Below are 19,372 nucleotides of genomic sequence, written 5' to 3'. Positions count from 1 at the left end.
ATAGTATACAATGACAGTTATTACTCCATTGGGTGTTATTGCCCAAAGGCCAGGAATTATATATCAACCCAAGGTCTATATTGGTTTTGGGTCAAACATCATCATTATCATTATTATTATTATTATTATTATTATTATTATTATTATTATTATTATCATTATTAACTGCTAAGCTACAACCCTAAGGCTCCAGCAGGGAAAATAGCCCAGTGAGGAAAGGAAACAAGGAAAAATAAAATATACTAAGAACAGTAACAACATTCAAATAAATATCTCCTATATAAACTTTGAAAACTTTAATAAATCAAGAGAAAGAAAAATAAGATAGAATAGTGTGCCCAAGTGTACCCTCAAGCAAGAGAACTCTAACCCAAGACAGTGGAAGACCATGGTACAGACGCTATGGCACTACCCAAGACTAGAGAACAATGGTTTGATTTTGGCGTGACCTTCTCATAGAAGAGCTCCTTACCATAGCTAAAGATTCCCTTCTACCCATACCAAGAGGAAAGTGGCGACTGAACAATTACAGTGCAGTAACCCCTGGGGCGAAGAAGAATTGTTTTGTAATCTCAGTGTTGTCAGGTGTATGAGGACAGAGGAGAATATGTAAAGAATATACCAGACTATTTGGCGTGTGTATAGGCAAAGGGAAAATGATCCGTAACCAGAGAGAAGGATCCAATGTAGTGCTGTCTGGCTTAGTCAAAGGAATCCATAAGTCTCTAGCCGTAGTCATCAACATCAGTTCAGTCTGTTTCCTTCGCGGTTTGGCAAAATATATTATCTCCGAACACATTTATGTTGATGACGTGAATACTCATAAATTCTGATAATATTTGATAAAGATATCATGTTACAAAGATCTAAAATAATCGATAACTAAGATTGTATTTATGAATTTGAGATATATAACTCGGCGCTGGGACCTGAGAGGTCATTCAGCAACTGGGGGGGGGGGGGGAAATCCAGCATTTGCACAAAGGCTAGAAGAGGTTAGACAGCAAAAAATTAAGAAAGTGGGAATGAAGGTAAGGTAAAAGAAGAAAATAGAAGAAACCGGTTTGTTTAGCGCAAGGATAGATTTATTTAAATCAGCACTCCAGTTGCATTGTTGCCATTACCTCATTACTTCGAATACAGCAAAAAAAAAAAAAAAAAAAAAAAAAAAAAAAAAAAAAAAAAAAAAAAAAAAAAAAAAAAAAAACCGGAATCCATGGAACTTCTAGGGGCTTTCAAGATTTATAATGAATGCTGCTTTTGAACAAAAAACTTAAAATATCTCAATCTGACCATCACATTCAATACAACCTGACCATCACGGTTATTGCGATTTAAAAAGAACACATGATTCGAGAACACGATTCCTATGAATTCTTTAAAAAAAAAAAAAAAAAATTAGTTAAATAGTAAAAATTTCAATTGTAAATACACTATAAGTAAAATAAAAAAATATTTATGTAAATATACTATGATGTATATATGTTATAAACTGTAAGGCTGCAAATATGTATTTCATAATAAAAGATAAAAAGAAAATTCGTTAGAAATGCTGTCCAGAGAAGAATCTTCGTCTCACTGTGACGTTTAGAGCTAACCTTGTTTACAGGCATTCCTATGGGGCCTCTTGAAGAAGAAGAAGATAGCTGCATACGATATGATCATGACTCCCTGCGGGATCCAGGTCAAAGCAGCCACCACAACGATCCATGAGACATGAAGCGTGTTCGTGTCTTTACCGCAAGTCGTTTCTGTCAGGTCTTTCCAGATGTGGCCATTTCAGCGAAGTAAATCATTGTTTATAAAATTTAAAACCAAGTATACAACAACAATAATAACAAATGCAGCCGTTTCTATTCCACTGTAGGATAAAGGCCACAGGCATGACTTTATTCATGTCTGGAGTTTGGCCCGTTTTCATCACCACGCTGACCAACTGCCAACTACGGAATGGTGATGGTGGGAGATTTTCGTCTGATCGTTCACAGGAAACCAACCTTAAATGGGTGTCCCTGACTTAGTAAAAAATTGCTGATCATGGCGATAACCAAACATTTTCATTTCACCACATTAAGGTATCCCCACTCAGAAATGATAATAGTTAATGGGGTCCGACACCCAATATGATAATAAATTGAATGAGGTCATTCCCTCTTCTGAATAACCAACACGAATTTCTTTATTTTCCTGCGACACGTATTGTCTGATTTCCAAACAATTACGTCCATGTAGTCGATAGACTTCTTGCATGAGAAGACTACAATATTATTGATTAAATTAATTAATTATCTAATTAAATTTCAGCAAACTTTTGTCAACTATTGTTTGTCTACATTTTTATGAACTATAGTTGCCGCAAAGATTCCGGTCGAAATAAGCCCCACTCCATAATGACGTCATAGCCTATCATGTTGTCTCCTGTGTTAACAACAGTCACAAATATTCACACATACTTGCTTTGTATAAATACATCCAGGTGACACCACGTTTCACCCAGTGCGTAAAACATGTTGGTGTCTCGAATCGTGAATAAAACATGCCCGGTAAACGTGAGGATGAGCTCAGTGCAAGACACGTTCATAAGTGGTTTCCAGAAGCTCTCAATAGCAGCTGGTTTCTGGTAAGGACGATGATGACCGACAAGTTGCCCAGGAGGGAAACGATGATCACCAGGACTGTGTAAAAGTCCATCCGACCCCCAACTCCCATGGCTCACTGTAAGTGAAATTGGACCTGTCCGAGAAGTTGCAATCGCTGAAACAGAGAACTTAATCTATGCCAAAAGAACAGCAGGTGTCGTTATAACTGGATACAAAGTCACCAGGAATGCCTACCAAATGGAGCGAGAGTGTTTGCATTATGAAGACTGAGAAGGTCAACTTGAGATGAGGAATTCACCTTGTGCTTCCCGATATGGTAACGTCCCTGACTGGGGAACAACAGACTGGGGTTCGAGTTCCGCTTAAACTCGTTAGTTTCTTTGGTCGCTGCAACTTCACCATCCTTGTGAGCTAAGGATGAGGGGCTTGGGGGAGCCTATAGGTCTATCTGCCGAGTCATCAGCAACCATTGCCTGGCCATCCTTGGTCCTAGCTTGGGTGGAGATGGGGCTTGGGAGCTGATCATATGTATAGATGGGGAGTCTCTAGGGCATTGCCCTGCTTTATAGGACAATGTCACTATCCCTTGCCTCTGCCATTCATGAGCGGACTTTAAACCTTTAAACGAGATGTATTTACTCCTTAGCTTCTTTCTACGTTATGATGCTAGGTACTCCTAAATTACTCAAGCCCATTTTTCTTGTTTCTTTCTTCTCAAGATCCTCATCAATTGTAAACTTCACAATATATTTATATTTCACGGCCTCTGATGTCACTCGTTCACACAGAATTCCTTGGTGTATAAAAGAAAATTGTTCATTTAATGCCAGTCATTATCAAATTTCCTAATCCAAGAACATCCAAAACAAAACGTTATCGTGTTTAGCTTTTAGCACAGTTTTTTTTCCAGTATGAAATGATCGTCTTTGCAACTTCACGTACTATCGCCTGCGAAAGACTCAGGGGCTAATCGTGTAGGGGATAATGTCTTTGCTAATTATTTCGTAATCACTATCTACCATTTATCACATATCTTTAAAATATCAGATACAGGACCGTTATCACCAGATGCTCTTTAGTATTTACAAAACTGTGTCAACCTCGTTAGTTTCACTGGTCAATGCAACCTCATCATCCTTGTGAGCTAAGGATATGGGGTATGGAGGAGCCTATAGGTCTTTCTGCTGAGTCATCAGCAGCCATTGCCTGGCCCTCCTTAGTCCTATCTTGTGTGGAAAGGGGCTTGGCCGCTGATCATATGTATATATGGTCAGTCTCTTAGGCATTGTCACGCTCGATAGGGCAATGTCCCTGTCCCTTGCCTCCGTCATTCATAAGTGGCCTATAAACCTTTAAATTCCTTGTTCATAGGGCCTATGTTCTTTGGTTTTCTAAAGCCATGCACGACTTTATTTATTTTCTCACTCTTTTGTAGCACAAGTTAAATAGAATTTATTGTTTTTAATCGCAAGCCATCGCTCAAGTGAAACCAAGGACAATCAATTTCAAGTGTCAATGAATTAAGTTTATCTATGAACTCAAGACTTTTACATAATACATAGCTCACTTCTTTTCATCTTAGCGGTGGCACACTAGGTTCTCGTGAATCTTTTCAATGTTGTATTTGCAATAGAAATTATTTCTAAGCATACTAAAGACAGATTACTTTAATTGCTGCTTGAAAAACTTCCCTAGACTAATTTATGAAACCCATTGCAACACCATATTATTCAGAGTGATAATTGGATAAAGGTTTTGAATCTGATTAATTTGAAGTGATTGTCGATGTAAAGATGATTATTACCAATGGCAAGGTTATTACTGTTCATATGCATGCATATTGATAAATTTATGATTAGAATTGCTAGTGGTATCAATGAAACAAAGAGAAAAAACTTATTTTTTTGTGTGAATCTGGCATGTTCTGTTGTCAGGACAAAAGTTTCCAATTCTTCCTTTGGGTAAAACACCAAAGGTATTGATACTTTACTGAAAAATTTGGAATAATTTTACAACGTAATTTTCGTAGGTATTCACTTTGTGTATATATATATATATATATATATATATATATATATATATATATATATATATATATATATATATATATATATATATATACAGTATATACATACACACACACACACAAACATATATATATATATATATATATATATATATATATATAACATACACACACACACACACATATATATATATATATATATATATATATATATATATATATAATACATATACAGTATATACATACACACACACACACACACACATATATATATATATATATATATATATATATATATATATATATATATATATATATATATATATATATAATTTATAAATCATTAAATGCTAAAGCCCTTGAGGTATCTACTATCTAAAGGCAACACTTTTCCATTTTTTTTCTTGTGTCCAAGGATAGAATTTTGAAGAAAAAAAAAAAAATTTGATACAATGGTGCTTCATTCATTCAACTCATGCTGACAGCTGTTTCAGCCAATAACTAATGATATTCGTCGGGGCATATACAGTATATATAAGGACCATGGATGCTTAGTGATATCAGTTTTTCTATCATCCTTTATAGTATTCATTTTTAAAACCTTCGTTCCTGTCCATCCTTTAGTTTAAGTGACTAAGCTGGAGGGTACTAAGCCTTCCTGACCAATTCATCGGACAATTTTGTCTATAGTCTAAGATTTGCACTTTTATTTTTTCTGCATATTGTATTGTATATATATATCTTTTTTTTCATTGTTAGGTTTGTTGTTTTATATTCATATTGTCAGAAGATATTGAACAATATCCAGGACCAGTGCGAAGTAGACTTCACGAGTTGAGTTAAGTATTCCAATATTCATAGACTATATGGCAATATTACCAATCTTACAGTTGCCCCTGATAGTATGATATTCTACTAAGCTCTGAAACTTTGGCTTCTCAAATGTAGCACTCATCCAAGCGGCATATTCCTGGTTTTAAGAAAACAATAATTTTGAAACAGGATGCCATTCCTAAGCCAAGGGGCATGGCAGTTTATGTCAGAGCTGAGTACTCAGCTTCTCATAAGTCCTGGTAAGAATGAGTGTCATGATCTTTAGATCACAAAAGTTTGTAGCAAGTATGACAACTTTTGTTTGTGATCCATCTATGATAATCTAGATTTGGATGATTCTATCTTCGATTGCCTTATTACCACTATGGCCTAGATGCAAGATCATGATAGAAAGGCCTCTTCTGCGCTTGTTGGTGATATGGCTAATAGGGAATGGCTAAATTCTGTTTCTTATACAGATCGCCATGGTTTAAGAGCTTTGTACTGCCTCTGAATTAGGCTGTGAGTAAATCATGAGTGAGTCTACTCATAAGTCTTGGACCTAATATACTGTATACCCATTCCCCTTGTGTTATAACAGACAAGTTTGGTCCTCAAATTGGGAAATCTGACCTTGACTTGGCTTCATTAGCAATCAAGAATGAGTAGCCTGTCCTTAATGTGTCATACTCTTTGAGGATATATATAAAACCTCAAACAGGCTGGAATGGCATTTCGAGTGATCGTTTGTATTTGAATTGGTCACCATTATATAAAGCGACTGAGCCTGTTACTCCTTTTAAAGGAAATCTGGTCAACATAATTGATAGACGTATCCTTTTTCGTTCATTAAAATACTGAGTGAAGGACAAACACTGATTCAATGTTTGTAGATGCACTATTTTGGAATAACAGGAGGCTTATAATTTTTGGAATGGTACTATATGAAATTTGACTTGGAATAACTATAATCAGTTAAAAGCTGTTGTTCAGAGAGTTTATGTCTCAACTGAAAATGAATGCAATCTGACCAAAAAATAAACCCTTTCTGATACAACCAATGGACATAAATGGTGGGCTACCTTTAACTCTGCACCCTTTGGTGTGGACTTAACAGTACCTCCTTTACTTAAACCAGATGACTGTCACTCACCATCCAAAGGAAAGGGCAACCCTTTGGTTGATGCGTTTGACAGTAACCAGAGCAATGAGAAACCCGATCTTCCTCATTCTTGTTTTCCTGAAGTTTACCCGTTAAATTAAAGGTTTCTTACTACAACATGATGCTTTTGGAGGTGTAGATGAAGACCCTAATGGTATTTTCCCTTGTTTTTTTATGAAGATTGCTGATTTCTTAGCTACATAGTTGTCTGTTATTTATTCATTGTTAGAAAGAAGAGGTTCTTTTTTAACTTGTTTGAGAATTGGTAATGTTACTCCACTGCATAAATGTGTTTGTGGTAGCGCTAGCCCTGCTGATTACTGCCCACTTTCCATAATTCCCGTATTATCTTAAGTTTTTGAATGTCTTCTAGCAGAATGTCTAAATAGGTATGCTTAAAGGTATCACCTGTTTCCTAATTTGTAGTTTGGCTTTCGCAAAGGCCTTGGACCATGTGATTTCCTTCTTACAATTTCTAACGCTGTACATAAATACTTAGATTTCCGTCAGGAATTTCATATGAGTGGCCTTAATTCAAGTGCTGCCTTTGACCATGTTAATGGTCAAAGGCCCTTATTTTCATACTTGAACAGATGGAATGAGTATATGTTTTCTTAACATCATTATTGAAGTAGGTGGATGTTTCTTAAAATCATTATTGAAATTAAAGTAATAAATTGTAGAGTACTTGTTGATGGGCACCATATTGAGTAAAGGAATCTGGTGTTTCTCAGGGTAATGTTCTTCGTCCATTAATTTTCAAACTATATACACATGATATGGGATTTGGCATATAAAACATGCTCGTTGCATATGCAGATGATGCTACTCTCTTTGCCTCAATTCCATCTCCTATATGTAGATCTGGGGTTACTGAATCCCTTAATGGAGATCAGTAATTTGTTTCCCTAAACAAGAGTGCAGTGAGGGCAGGGCTTCGTGATCCAAGAGAACAGAAAACAGATTTGACAAGTAACTGCTTCATTAAAGTTGCTTTATGAATTGTACTGAAAATTTAATGAATTGATTTTCGAAAAGCTCCGCCACCCTGAGGGTTGTAACGCCAGAGAATTCTAAATCAATCAGTATCAATTTTGAGCTTTACATTACATTCAAAGGATCCATATTCTTTATAGGAATTGTACGAACCAATCAGCGTCATTTCTTTTATCTCTACTTCTTTCTACTTCTGAAATTCCTACAATTACAATAGGAGATATGCGTGTATAAGTAGATTGTACGCCTTATACAAGCATGTGCTCTTGAACTTGGCAGCCTATACTATATGATAATTCTGAGGAACAATTAGGTCAGTCGAACATATGCTATAGATCTAGAGTCAATTAATATTCCGGAACGAAAGAGCCATAACTGTTATAATTAGAAAATTCAAGTAATTTCAGTTTACCACTTCGGGCTTGGTTTTTTTTTTTTTTTGCTAACACCTTGTATAAGGTCAGTCTGTGTTATGTGTCCTTAATTTAAAATATTAAAGGCTTAAGATAAACTCGAAAGCTTTAGATATTCATAAAAGCTTTAGATATGCCCTTATCAAAGCGATGAAGGTAAAAAAGACAGTGATGATGCTGATGGACACAAAATAACCGACTCTGAGAAAAAAAGAAAACACTTGGAGCATTGTTTCCAGATTTTATATAATTGATCTCACTATAACCGTTATCAATATGATAGTTGATATTGATATTTCCGTAAATGATATACGCCCATTCCTAGTAGTAGGTTGGCCAGGGCAACAGCTACTCGTTGACATCCTACTGCCAGAGTTATTATGTCCTTCGACTGGCCAGACAGTACTACATTGGATCCCGGCTCATTTTTCCTTTACCTACTTATACACCGAGTAGTCTGGGTTGTTCTTTACAGATTTTCCTCTGTCCTCATACACCTGACAACACTGAGATTACCAAACAATTCTTCTTTGCTCAAGGGGTTAACTACTGCACTGTAATTATTCAGTAGCTACTTTCCTCTTGGTAAGGGTAGAAGACTCTTTAGCTATGGTAAGTAGCTCTTCTAGGAGGAGGAAAGTTCAAAATCAAACCATTGTTCTCTAGTCTTGGGTAGTGCTATAGCCTCTGTACCATGGACTTCCACTCTCTTGGGTTAGAATTCTCCTCCTTGAGGATACACCCATGCACACTATTTTATCTTATTTCTCTTCCTCTTGTTTTTTTTTTAAGTTTTTATAGTTAAAGTAGGAAAGATCCAATTCAATGTTGTTATTGCTCTTGAAATACTTGTTTTGATTGTTCATTATTTCTCTTGTAGTTTATTTATTTCCTTTCCTCGCTAGGCTATTTTTTCCCTGCTAGAGCCCTTGGGTTTATAGCATCCTGCTTTTCCAACTGGGGTTGTAGCTTAGCTAATAATAATAATAATAATAATAATAATAATAATAATAATAATAATAATAATAATAAGTGAACCGCTTCTATTTCTATCTTCTCTAAAAGCAAGATATGTTTTCTTGACTTTTCTTAGTTCTATTTGCGCTGACTGGGAAATGTAATCGTATCAGCAGTATGTTCGGAATTTCCTTCCACACACTCGAAAGAACACTAATCAAAGGATTCAGTAATGGAGTTTTTAATAAGCCACGAAGTTCATTTTTATCAACGATGGTATTTCTTCACCACGACTCTGTCATCTTAGATTAGATTAAGCTAAAGCCACTTAACGGGTCCTAAAGCCGCTGTACTAATCATCATCAGTCAGACAAGATTTGCGTCGAAGCAAGGAATGGACAGCGTCCAGCTCATATTTTTTTTTAGGTGTCTTGAGAAAAGAAGCAAAATATCTGCGATAGGTTTTCTAAAATACAATAGATACAGAGTTGGGATTTTTTATATGTGAAAGTAAAAAAAAATCTTAAGTTATTTGCATTATAAATCCAAACTGTGATAGGTTTATAAAATACAATAAATACCGAGTGGGATTTTTTATATGTGAAAGTTATTTTCATTTTAAGCCAAAATTGAGATTAAGATTTCATTGGGAACTAGGTGGGATGTTAAATAGAAAAAAGATAGCTGTTTCCATGGAAATTTACAGAATTAAAAAAAAATTGATACTTAATGAGTGTTTTATTGATAAAAATGGGGTTTGATACATCCCACGTTTGTGTTTAAGGATCAATTGTATTACGTTTCTCTTTATTTTAAACTCAAAATTGTGCTTAAAAATTATTACTGGTCTTATTGAAAAAAAGTGATCATGAAAGAAAACGATAAATTAGACCTGGAATAAGTCAAGGAATAGGCCGGGTGAAAGTGCCATTAAAAAGTGACACCGTGACATATCGAAGTTTTGTATTTTTTTAAAAAATATATAGAAATCGGTTGTTTTGAGTGGCCGAAGGATGCTTCGACCGAGAGCCAGTGTTCTTCACAACCAGGACAAAAGCAACACAAAAAACAACAATAACAACAACAAAAACAACAACATCAACAAGAAAGAGAGGATCTATCTATCTGACAACAAGGCTTAATGCCTAAATCCTATATTCAATTCAATTCAACAAACATGGACTGTAATGAAACCTGCTGTTCTTGGGGTGAGGGTGAATTAATGTGTTTCAGTGATTACAACTTCACGGAGAAATGCAACTTGACCTTCACAGGACCTTGGGAACTGGGGGTCAGGTGGGCATTCACGTTCGTCATCACGACCCTGGGCTTCTTTGGGAACCTTTGCATCCTGCTCATCCTTTTCAGGAACAGGCTGCTCCTGAGGACGCCCGTGAATCGGTTCATCATGAACATGGCGTTGGCTGACTTCGTGCTGTCCTGCCTCGGTCCCGTCCAGTTCACCATTTCAGACACTCATCAGTTCTATATTTTAGGAGAAGCGTGGTGTCACTTGGAGGGGTACATTCAAAGTAAATATAACTTTTTTCTTTTTTACATACTCACACATATATCTACGAATACATACATACATACATACATATACAGTATATATATATATATATATATATATATATATATATATATATATATATATATATATATATATATATATATTATATACATGCATATATACATATATACATAAAATATATACATACATATACATGAAATATATATGTATATATATATATATATATATATATATATATATATATATATATATATATATATATATATATATATATATACCATCATCATCAGCTGTTACTAGTCCACTACAGAACAAAGGCCTCATACATGTCCTTCCACTAGCGTCTGTTTATAGTCTTTATGTGCCAGTCCTCACCCGCAAACTTATCGTCAAGTCATTGTTTCTCTTCCTTACCCAGCTTCTTTTACCATCTCTAGAGACCCATTCTGTTATTGTTAATATCTATCTTTTGTCTCATTTTCATTATATGCTATGTTCATGTCCATTTTTTTTCTTACATGATAGACTATGACCTCTATTTTATATATATAGGCTATATATATATATATATATATATATATATATATATATATATATATATATATATATATATATGTGTGTGTGTGTGTGTGTGTGTGTGTATATATATATATATGTGTGTATATATATATATATCATGTACTTATATTGCAAAATCCCATAGTTCTAAATCTGCGTGGATGATTTGCAGATGAGAAGAAATGTATAAAAACTATATTGTAAACAAAGAGAAATTTGAACGTTATGGCACTAAGTAAGATGAGAGAGGAAAGGCCGTTTACACAGGATGGATGTGCAAAGAATTATTTTCTATGTCGCTAAGAGAATTGAGAAAAGGGTAACTCTTGGAGTGTCACGAAGACTCTGAGGAGAGGACTGGTTGAACTGGAGTGCTATAGCCCTCGTTCGAGGACCGCTTAAAGGTTTAAAGGCCGCTCATGAATGGCAGAGGCAAGGGACAGTGAAATTAAGCCACTCATGAATGGCAGAGGGAAGGGACAGTGACATTAAAGCCACTCATGCATGGCAGAGGCAAGAAACAGTAACATTGTCCTAGCAAGCAGGACAATGCCCTAGAGACTGACCTTATATACATATGATCAGCGCACAAGCTCACTCTCCACCCAAGCTAGGACCAAGGAGGGCCAGGCATTGGCTGCTGATGACTCAGCAGATAGACCTATAGGCTCCCCCAACCACCCCCATCCTTAGATCACAAGGATGGGAAGATTTCAGCGACCAAAGGAACTAACGTTCGGGCACGACTCGAGCCCCAGTCTGGCGTTCACAAGTCAGGGACGTTACCACATAGGCCACCTCAACCCTTGAAGTATATCGAGTGGTAGGGATTGTAATATAGTCTAGCTATGGAAAAGTATGAGTCAAAAAAGAGAGTTTTTGAGAGGCTGAGTCTACACGACAGCGAGAATAAGTAATTCTGATCTAAGACCTAAATGCAGAGTAGGTGACAGAAAAAGATGATAACCAGGCTAACGTGGAGTTCCTGCAGTGTATAGAAAGGGAAATAATTGTTAGCTTTTTTGGGGGGAAACGTATTCGGTTGTAGGAAATTAATGTTTTCCAGAGAAGATTAAATATGCTTTGGTAGGAGCAAATAGTGAAGGGAAAGTATTTCCTAGGTTACATGATAGAGTGAGTGGAAGTGTAATCTGACATAATGAGATGGGCTGATTATTATGTAGTGGAAGCAAAATAAAAAACAATAACCGCTTAAGTTGGGAAGGAAAGGTTGTCAATAATACACTTAGATTATGTGAAAAACTTTGTTTGAGATGGATTGTGAGGAGTGCGCAAGATTAAAGGATAAGGTCACAAAATCAGCAGATTGTGCCTCTCGGGAATAATACGATAGGAAGACAGTATGAAAGTAATGGCCCTTATCTTGAATAGTGTTAACCTTGAAGTTAAGTGTTTAAATTAACACAGTTTTAAAAAAGAATATGCGAATTTACTCCATCGACTCTCAAACCTTTCTATGATCCATTGACGTTTCATCATACTACCTGCATTTAAAAGTTTTAATACCCTTTGTTATTTAACCATCATCTTTAATACATGCATGGCGAAATAAGTGCTTAAACTTGAATATAATGAGAGGTACCTAATTTTGTAACTATAAATTACGATTTTTCTTAGAATATAAATAGTGAGCTCCATAGATAATAATAATAATAATAATAATAATAATAATAATAATAATAATAATAATAATAATAATAAACTACAAGGAAATGGGAAACGAATTTAAAACTGTAAAATGATTATTTGCCATACACAGCTCCCAGAGCCAAATTCTGGCAATAAAGTTTAAAGAAAGGGTTAAAGGTGTCTGGTTTCAGTTCTAGTTTCATCAGAATAGATGCTCACCAGAATGTCAGCCGGCAAGCCAAAACCCCTACTGTGGTGACCAACCACAGCAGTGGCCTCCCCAGTAAACAGCATAAACTCACGGTCCCGACTGGGATCGATCTGCCGCCATGCGAATGTTAAGCGAACACTTTAAAACTGTACTAGCCAGGAGGATAGTACAGTTCTTTAGTAAAAATAAAATAAAGACTCAAAATTCAGCTTTTTCTCTTCCAATGATTTTCTTAATACTCTTAATTTGTAATGTCTTGTTAAATAATTTATACTAATTAATGAGTTTGTCCATTCATTTTTCCATTGAAGATTTTCTGAAGAATTGTCACAACCAGAAGGTATGTTTTTTTTATTACGTACCCATCTAAGGAACCCCTAAATAACCAAATTCTCTCGTAAGTATGCCACGTGGTATCTGTTTTATCTGTTGTTGTTTTGATCTGTGCTCATCAGTGTACACTTTGCCCCTCATATGGGAAAAGGCCCAGTAATAAAGTGGCGATAACATACACAACAATCTCATATCAAACTAATCAGAAAAGATGGAATTTCTGTTAGGGAAAAACGGCTTTGGTTTTATTATGTTTCGTGATAACTCTATAAAAAACGTCTTTGGTTTTATTGTTTCGTGATAACTCTATCAAAAACGTCTTTGGTTTTCTTGTGTTTCGTGATAATTCTATCATAGTCTTGTTCATACAGGAGGCAAAAAAGATAATCCTGAGGGAGGCGACCTTCTTATCTCTCTGCTCTCTCGGGAATCCAGCATCCTTGACTCATCGAAAACACTAGAAGATACGCCTCAGTAGAGAGAGCATGCTTTAGTCATGCCAAGGAGTCTGAGAGAGAGAGAGAGAGAGAGAGAGAGAGAGAGAGAGAGAGAGAGAGAGAGAGAGAGAGAGAGAGAGAATTTTCATAAATGGCAATGTACAAATGTTTTAATGTTGAACATGCTGACATGTCTCTTTTTACAGTTTATAAATGAAAGATCTGTTTTAATGTTGTTACTGTAAGTAAAATATTTCATTTTAATTGTTCATTACTTCTCACATAGTTTATTTCTTTAATTCCTTTCCTAACTGGGCTATTTTTCCTTGTTGGAACCCTTGGGCTTATAGCACCCTGCTTTTTCAACTATGGTTGTAACTTAGCTAGTAATAATAATATTAATAATAACAATAAAAATAATTATCATTAGTATTATTATTATTCAATGGTAGGGAAACAAGAAAACTAAAACAACTAGAGAGAAATAACCATACACAGACAGTAGTTACAATGACCCCACTCTTCAGCTGTCTTGGTTTATCTCGACGGCGAATGACCTAAAGGTTGAATGGATAAGCAGTCGTGACTACCTGTCTTTACGCATCTTTAAAAACGTTTGATGGGTAACGACAAAAACCATTCGACCGTGCAATTGCGACATCATGAGCATGAACGCCATGTGATTTATCATTATCATCATCATCATCTCCTGCTACGCCTATTGACGCAAAGAGCCTCGGTTAAATTTCGCCAGTCGTCTTTATATTGAGCTTTTAAATTAATACTTCGCTATTTATAATCTACTTCACGCCTCATAGGCCTCAGCCATGTGGGACTGGGTCTTCTAACTCTTCTAGTGCCTTGTGGAATCCAGTTGAAAGTTTGGTGAACTAATCTCTCTTGGGGAGTGTGAAGAGCATGTCCAAAACATCTCCATATGCCGTTCACCATGATCTTATCCACATATGGCACTCGAGTAACCTCTCTTAGAGCTTCATTTAGATACATTTACAAAATCATGAAATATCGTAACACTTATTGATATCTTTTTCAAATCTGAACTTGCATTTTGAAGCTCTAATAGCTTATCTATTTTTTTCTTCTCATCACTTGACCTATGTGTTTTTGAAGGTCATACACATCTTGCTATACATTTTTGGGTACTCACGACTTTTTTTTTTATATGATTACATCTCACTTATTGCTTTCAAACTCTCGTTTTTTAATTTATCGTACCATTTGCAATGAACTTGGCAAATTTAATAACTTTTCTATGCAATTTTGTTCCTAATTTTTTAAAAGTTCTTGTGCTCTCGCTATGCAGTTTTGTTTATAGAACTTAACTATGATTCTTTTTCTTTTTTAAAGTTCTCAGGCTTTTATTATACATTTTTGTTTTCCTAACTTTCGATATAATTTTTATATTTCTCATAGTTCTCTACTATTTTCTGTCCTCGTAATTATTGTTATATATTTTTGAAGATCTACTGACTCTTGTTAAGCATTTTGAAACTCATCACTCTCTCATTGTGTATTTTCTAAAGCCTCACAATGAATTTTTGAAATTCCCATGTCCCTTGTTACGATTTTTTATAGATGTTCGCATCCATTAGAATGCGTTCTTGAAGTTTTCATGCCTCTTCCCATATATTTTTAAACTTCATAAAGAACTTATTTACTTTGATTCTCATAATTATAGCAATGTGTTGTGAAGTTCTCATACCTCTTGCTATGTAATTTTCTTACTATCGCTCTTAAAAGAATATTTTCTGATTTGCAAAATTTTCAGTTTTAGGAAAAAAAACCTCTTTTCAAGCTATGACTGAACATTTTTACGTTGAGTGCCGTATGTACAGTATACCCACTATTTTTACCGCAAAGAATGAATTTCATTATGAAATATATATATATATATATATATATATATATATATATATATATATATATATATATATATATATATATATAGATAAAGTAATTTATTCATTTCAGAACATCCCTATCTTTTCCATATGAAAATCCCAGGAATGATAAATCTAAAATTTATTTTGAAACACATTTTTTTTTTTTCATTTTAAACTACAATATATTATTATGCATATGAATATAAATAACAAGTTCACCTATGATAATTGAAAAAAAAAGTTCGTAAATTCATTTCCATTTCTATCTTATAATGCAAATCATTATAAAAAGAGTAAACAAAATTCTATGAAGAAAGTTTATGATGGATTTGTTCAATATAAGTGACAGATATTCCATACAGTAAACACCAATGATGGACTGTGGCCATGTATCTCTTATCAGTGTAATCTCTCGGTCGCTTACGATACTCTATCAACAAGGCTACGCAGTTTTTGAGATAAGATACGGAGCAATTCTTAATACAATGTATATCAATTCTAGGAAGAATCTTTAAGAGATAATTTTGCTGTATTCTATTTTACAAAGTAAAACCCCCTCTGCTGACCCTGTGGTTTTGAGACACTGTTACCAAGTTGTGGAATGATCTTCCTAATCGGGTAGTTGAATCAGTAGAACTTCAAAAGTTCAAAGTTGGAGCAAATGCTTTTTTGTTGACTAGGCGGACATGAGTCTTTTTATAGTTTATATATGACATATTTGTTTTTGACGTTGTTAATAGTTTATATATGACATCTGTTTTGACGTTGTTACTTTTTTTAGATTGATTTATTGTTAATTTAATCTCTTCATTTATTTATTTCCTTATTTCCTTTCCTCACTGGGCTATTTTTCCCTGTTGGAGCCCCTGGGCTTATAGCACTTTGCCTTTCCAACTAGGGTTGTAGCTTGGACAGTAATAGTAATAATAATAACTGTAGGCATTGGGCCCTTTAATCTTCCATCAACGTCCAATCAACCGCTTGAGAGTTAGTGGGTCCTTTGACTGGCCACACAACACTACATTGGATTCCTCTCTCTGGTTACGGCTTATTTTCCCTTTGCCTACACATACACTGAATAGTCTCGCCTATTCTTTACATATTCTACTATGTCCTCATACACGTGATAACACTGATATTACAAAACAATGTTTTTTTTTCCGCTGCACTGCAACTGTTCAGTGGGTATTTTTCTCTTGGTGAGGATAGAAGAGAGACTTTAGCTACGGTAAGCAGCTCTTTTAGGAGAAGGACACTCCAAAATCAAACCATTGCATTGTTCTCTAGTCTTGGGTAGTGCCAAAGCCTCTGTACCATGGTTTTGCACTGTCTTGGGATTGATCTCTTGCTTTTCCAACTAGGGTTGTAGCTTAGCAAGTAATAATAATAATAATAATAATAATAATAATAATAATAATAATAATAATAATAGGGTATTAAATTGGATGGTTGAGGCTTTCTTAATTCTTGTTTTTGGCATTAAGATTATTAATTAAAAATAAAACTTTATAATCTTTATTACTGAACGCATTAAACATACCTCAAAATGGTTTCCTGTAAGATTAGATTTTCGTACATCTGTTTTTTACTATTCCTTTGCTAAGAAATTTCCAGAAATTGAACATATTCTGTTTCTATGATTTACGATAACTTCCATAAAACACAATGCATAATTGTAACTTTATAGGTTTAAAGGCTACTCATGAATGGCAGAGGCAAGGACAGTGACATTGCCCTAGAAACTGACCATATATACATGCGATCAGCCCCCAAGGTCCCTCTCCACCATAGCTAAGACCAAGGAGCGCCAGGCAATGACTTCTGATGACTCAGCAGATATACCTATAGTTTCCCCAAACCCTCCATCCTTAGCTCTCAAGAATGGTGACCAAAAGAACTAACGAGTTTGAGCGGGACTTGAACCCCAGTCTGGCGATCACTATTATTATTATTATTATTACTTGCTAAGCTACAACCCTAGTTGGAAAAGCAGAATGCTATAAGTCCAGGGGCCCCAACAGGGAAAATAGCACGGCGAGATAAGGAAACAAGGAAAAATAAAATATTTTAAGAACAGTAACAAACATTAAAATAAATATTTCCAATATGAACTTTAAAAACTTTAACAAACAAGAGGAAGAGAAATCAGATAGAATAGTGTGCCTGAGTGTACCTTCAAGCAAGAGAACTCTAACCCAAGACAGTGGAGGACCATGGTACAGAGGCTAGTCAGGGACGTTACCACATAGGCCACCACAAATAATTTCCCTATTTCAGTCCAAGATGAAGTTAACATTAAGAATCTTTTCAATTTTTGTTTTGGTTATCCTTGCCTATTCGTTAATTACATTTCTAGTAAAAATTACTAAATTCCTTTCGTTTGCTAATTATTGTTACATGTAGGGGTGATGTGCTTCCATTTTTCAATCTTTAATTTGTTTTCATATAAAGTAATCACTGCGTAAAAACTGACGCAGTAATCTTAAACAAAGATGAATTTTTGGTTGCTGAACAGTGCAATGTCCACTTTCAGAGTGAATAATGGAGGTTCTCACAATAATTCGTTTCTTAATCAGTCCAAGTATAATAGTTTCCAAATTAATGTGGGATACTTGAGAAACATCTCCTCCCTAGTACCTTTTCAGCTTGTTTATAAAAAACAAGTGTTTCAAAATTCTTTGAGATCTGCTTATTCTGAGTAATCGTTATGACTATTTTATTCATCTCTGTTCCCAGATTAGGACTTCGACTACTGACTCTGCTCTTAACTGCTAAATGAAAAGTTGAGCTCCATTAAATTCTGCGATTCATTTCTTGATCTTAGTAGTGGCCTATTGGTAACGCCCCGACTGGTGAACGCCAGACTGGGGTTCGAGTCCCGCCCAAACTCGTTATTTTCTTTGGTCGTTGCAACCTCACCATCCTTGTGAGCTAAGGATTGGAGTCTACCTGCTGAGTCATCAGCAGCCATTGCCTGGCCCTCCCTAGTCTTAGCTTGGATGGAGAGGGGCCTTGGGCGCTGATAATATGTATATATGGTAAGTCTCCTGGGCACAGTCCTGCTTGCTAAGGCAATGTCACTGTCCCTTTGCTCTGCCATTCATGAGTGGCCGTTGAACCTTTAAACCAGTGGTTCCCAACCTTTTTTTTGTCATTTCCCCCCTGCACCTAGTTCAACCATCCAGATTTCCCCCTTCATGCCCCGCCCAGCCCTCATGCCCACTCGCTTGCCTCAGAAATGGGTAGGATATTCCAATTCTCCCCTTGAATATCATGTCAGAGAGAAATGATATGATCATATCACAATTGAATGGCTAACAACAAATTGCCGCACTTACTATGTGGACATTTTCCGCTTGTTTTAGTTAGTAGGTAGTGTAATTATTTCCCCCCTGGAAGCTTCAAATTTCCCCCCAGGGAAAATTTTCCCCAGGTTGGGAACCACTGCTTTAAACCGTCTTTCGAATAACCCACCATGTATATTTTTATAAAGTCTTTCAGAATTTTTATCGACCTTTGTATTCAAATTTTCCCATACTATGATTTATATGACCTGACACAATTCTAACAGTGATACCTTATCTGACGCTAGGCTTAATATCACGCTGTTTTCAAGAAGTTCTATTCCTGCAGTTACCAGATGGTGGATTAATCTTCCCATGCATGTAGTTGAGTAGCTTTTATTATTATTACTTGCTTAGCTATATCCCTAGTTGGAAAAGCAGAATGCTTTAACCCCGTGGGCTCCAACAGGGAAAATAGCTCAATGAGGGAAGGA

General features: G+C 35.5%; 1 protein-coding gene across 2 annotated transcripts in view; it reads left to right on the top strand.

Moving 5' to 3' along the window:
* Positions 1-9,567: 9,567 nt before the first annotated feature.
* Positions 9,568-19,372, top strand: part of LOC137645884 (substance-K receptor-like) — a 28,185-nt gene continuing 18,380 nt past the window's right edge. The window contains exon 1 of one of the 2 annotated variants that reach the window (XM_068378907.1): positions 9,568-10,499. In XM_068378907.1, coding sequence (XP_068235008.1) covers positions 10,109-10,499 — 391 coding nt within the window. In that variant the 5' untranslated portion in view covers positions 9,568-10,108. The remainder of the gene's footprint in view (positions 10,500-19,372) is intronic. The other variant, XM_068378906.1, reaches the window with a different exon arrangement.

The sequence above is a fragment of the Palaemon carinicauda genome, chromosome 8, assembly GCF_036898095.1.
Source record: "Palaemon carinicauda isolate YSFRI2023 chromosome 8, ASM3689809v2, whole genome shotgun sequence".
Classification (NCBI taxonomy): domain Eukaryota; kingdom Metazoa; phylum Arthropoda; class Malacostraca; order Decapoda; family Palaemonidae; genus Palaemon; species Palaemon carinicauda.
Note: the sequence above shows the minus strand (reverse complement) of the source record. Positions and strands in the feature narration are given on the sequence as shown.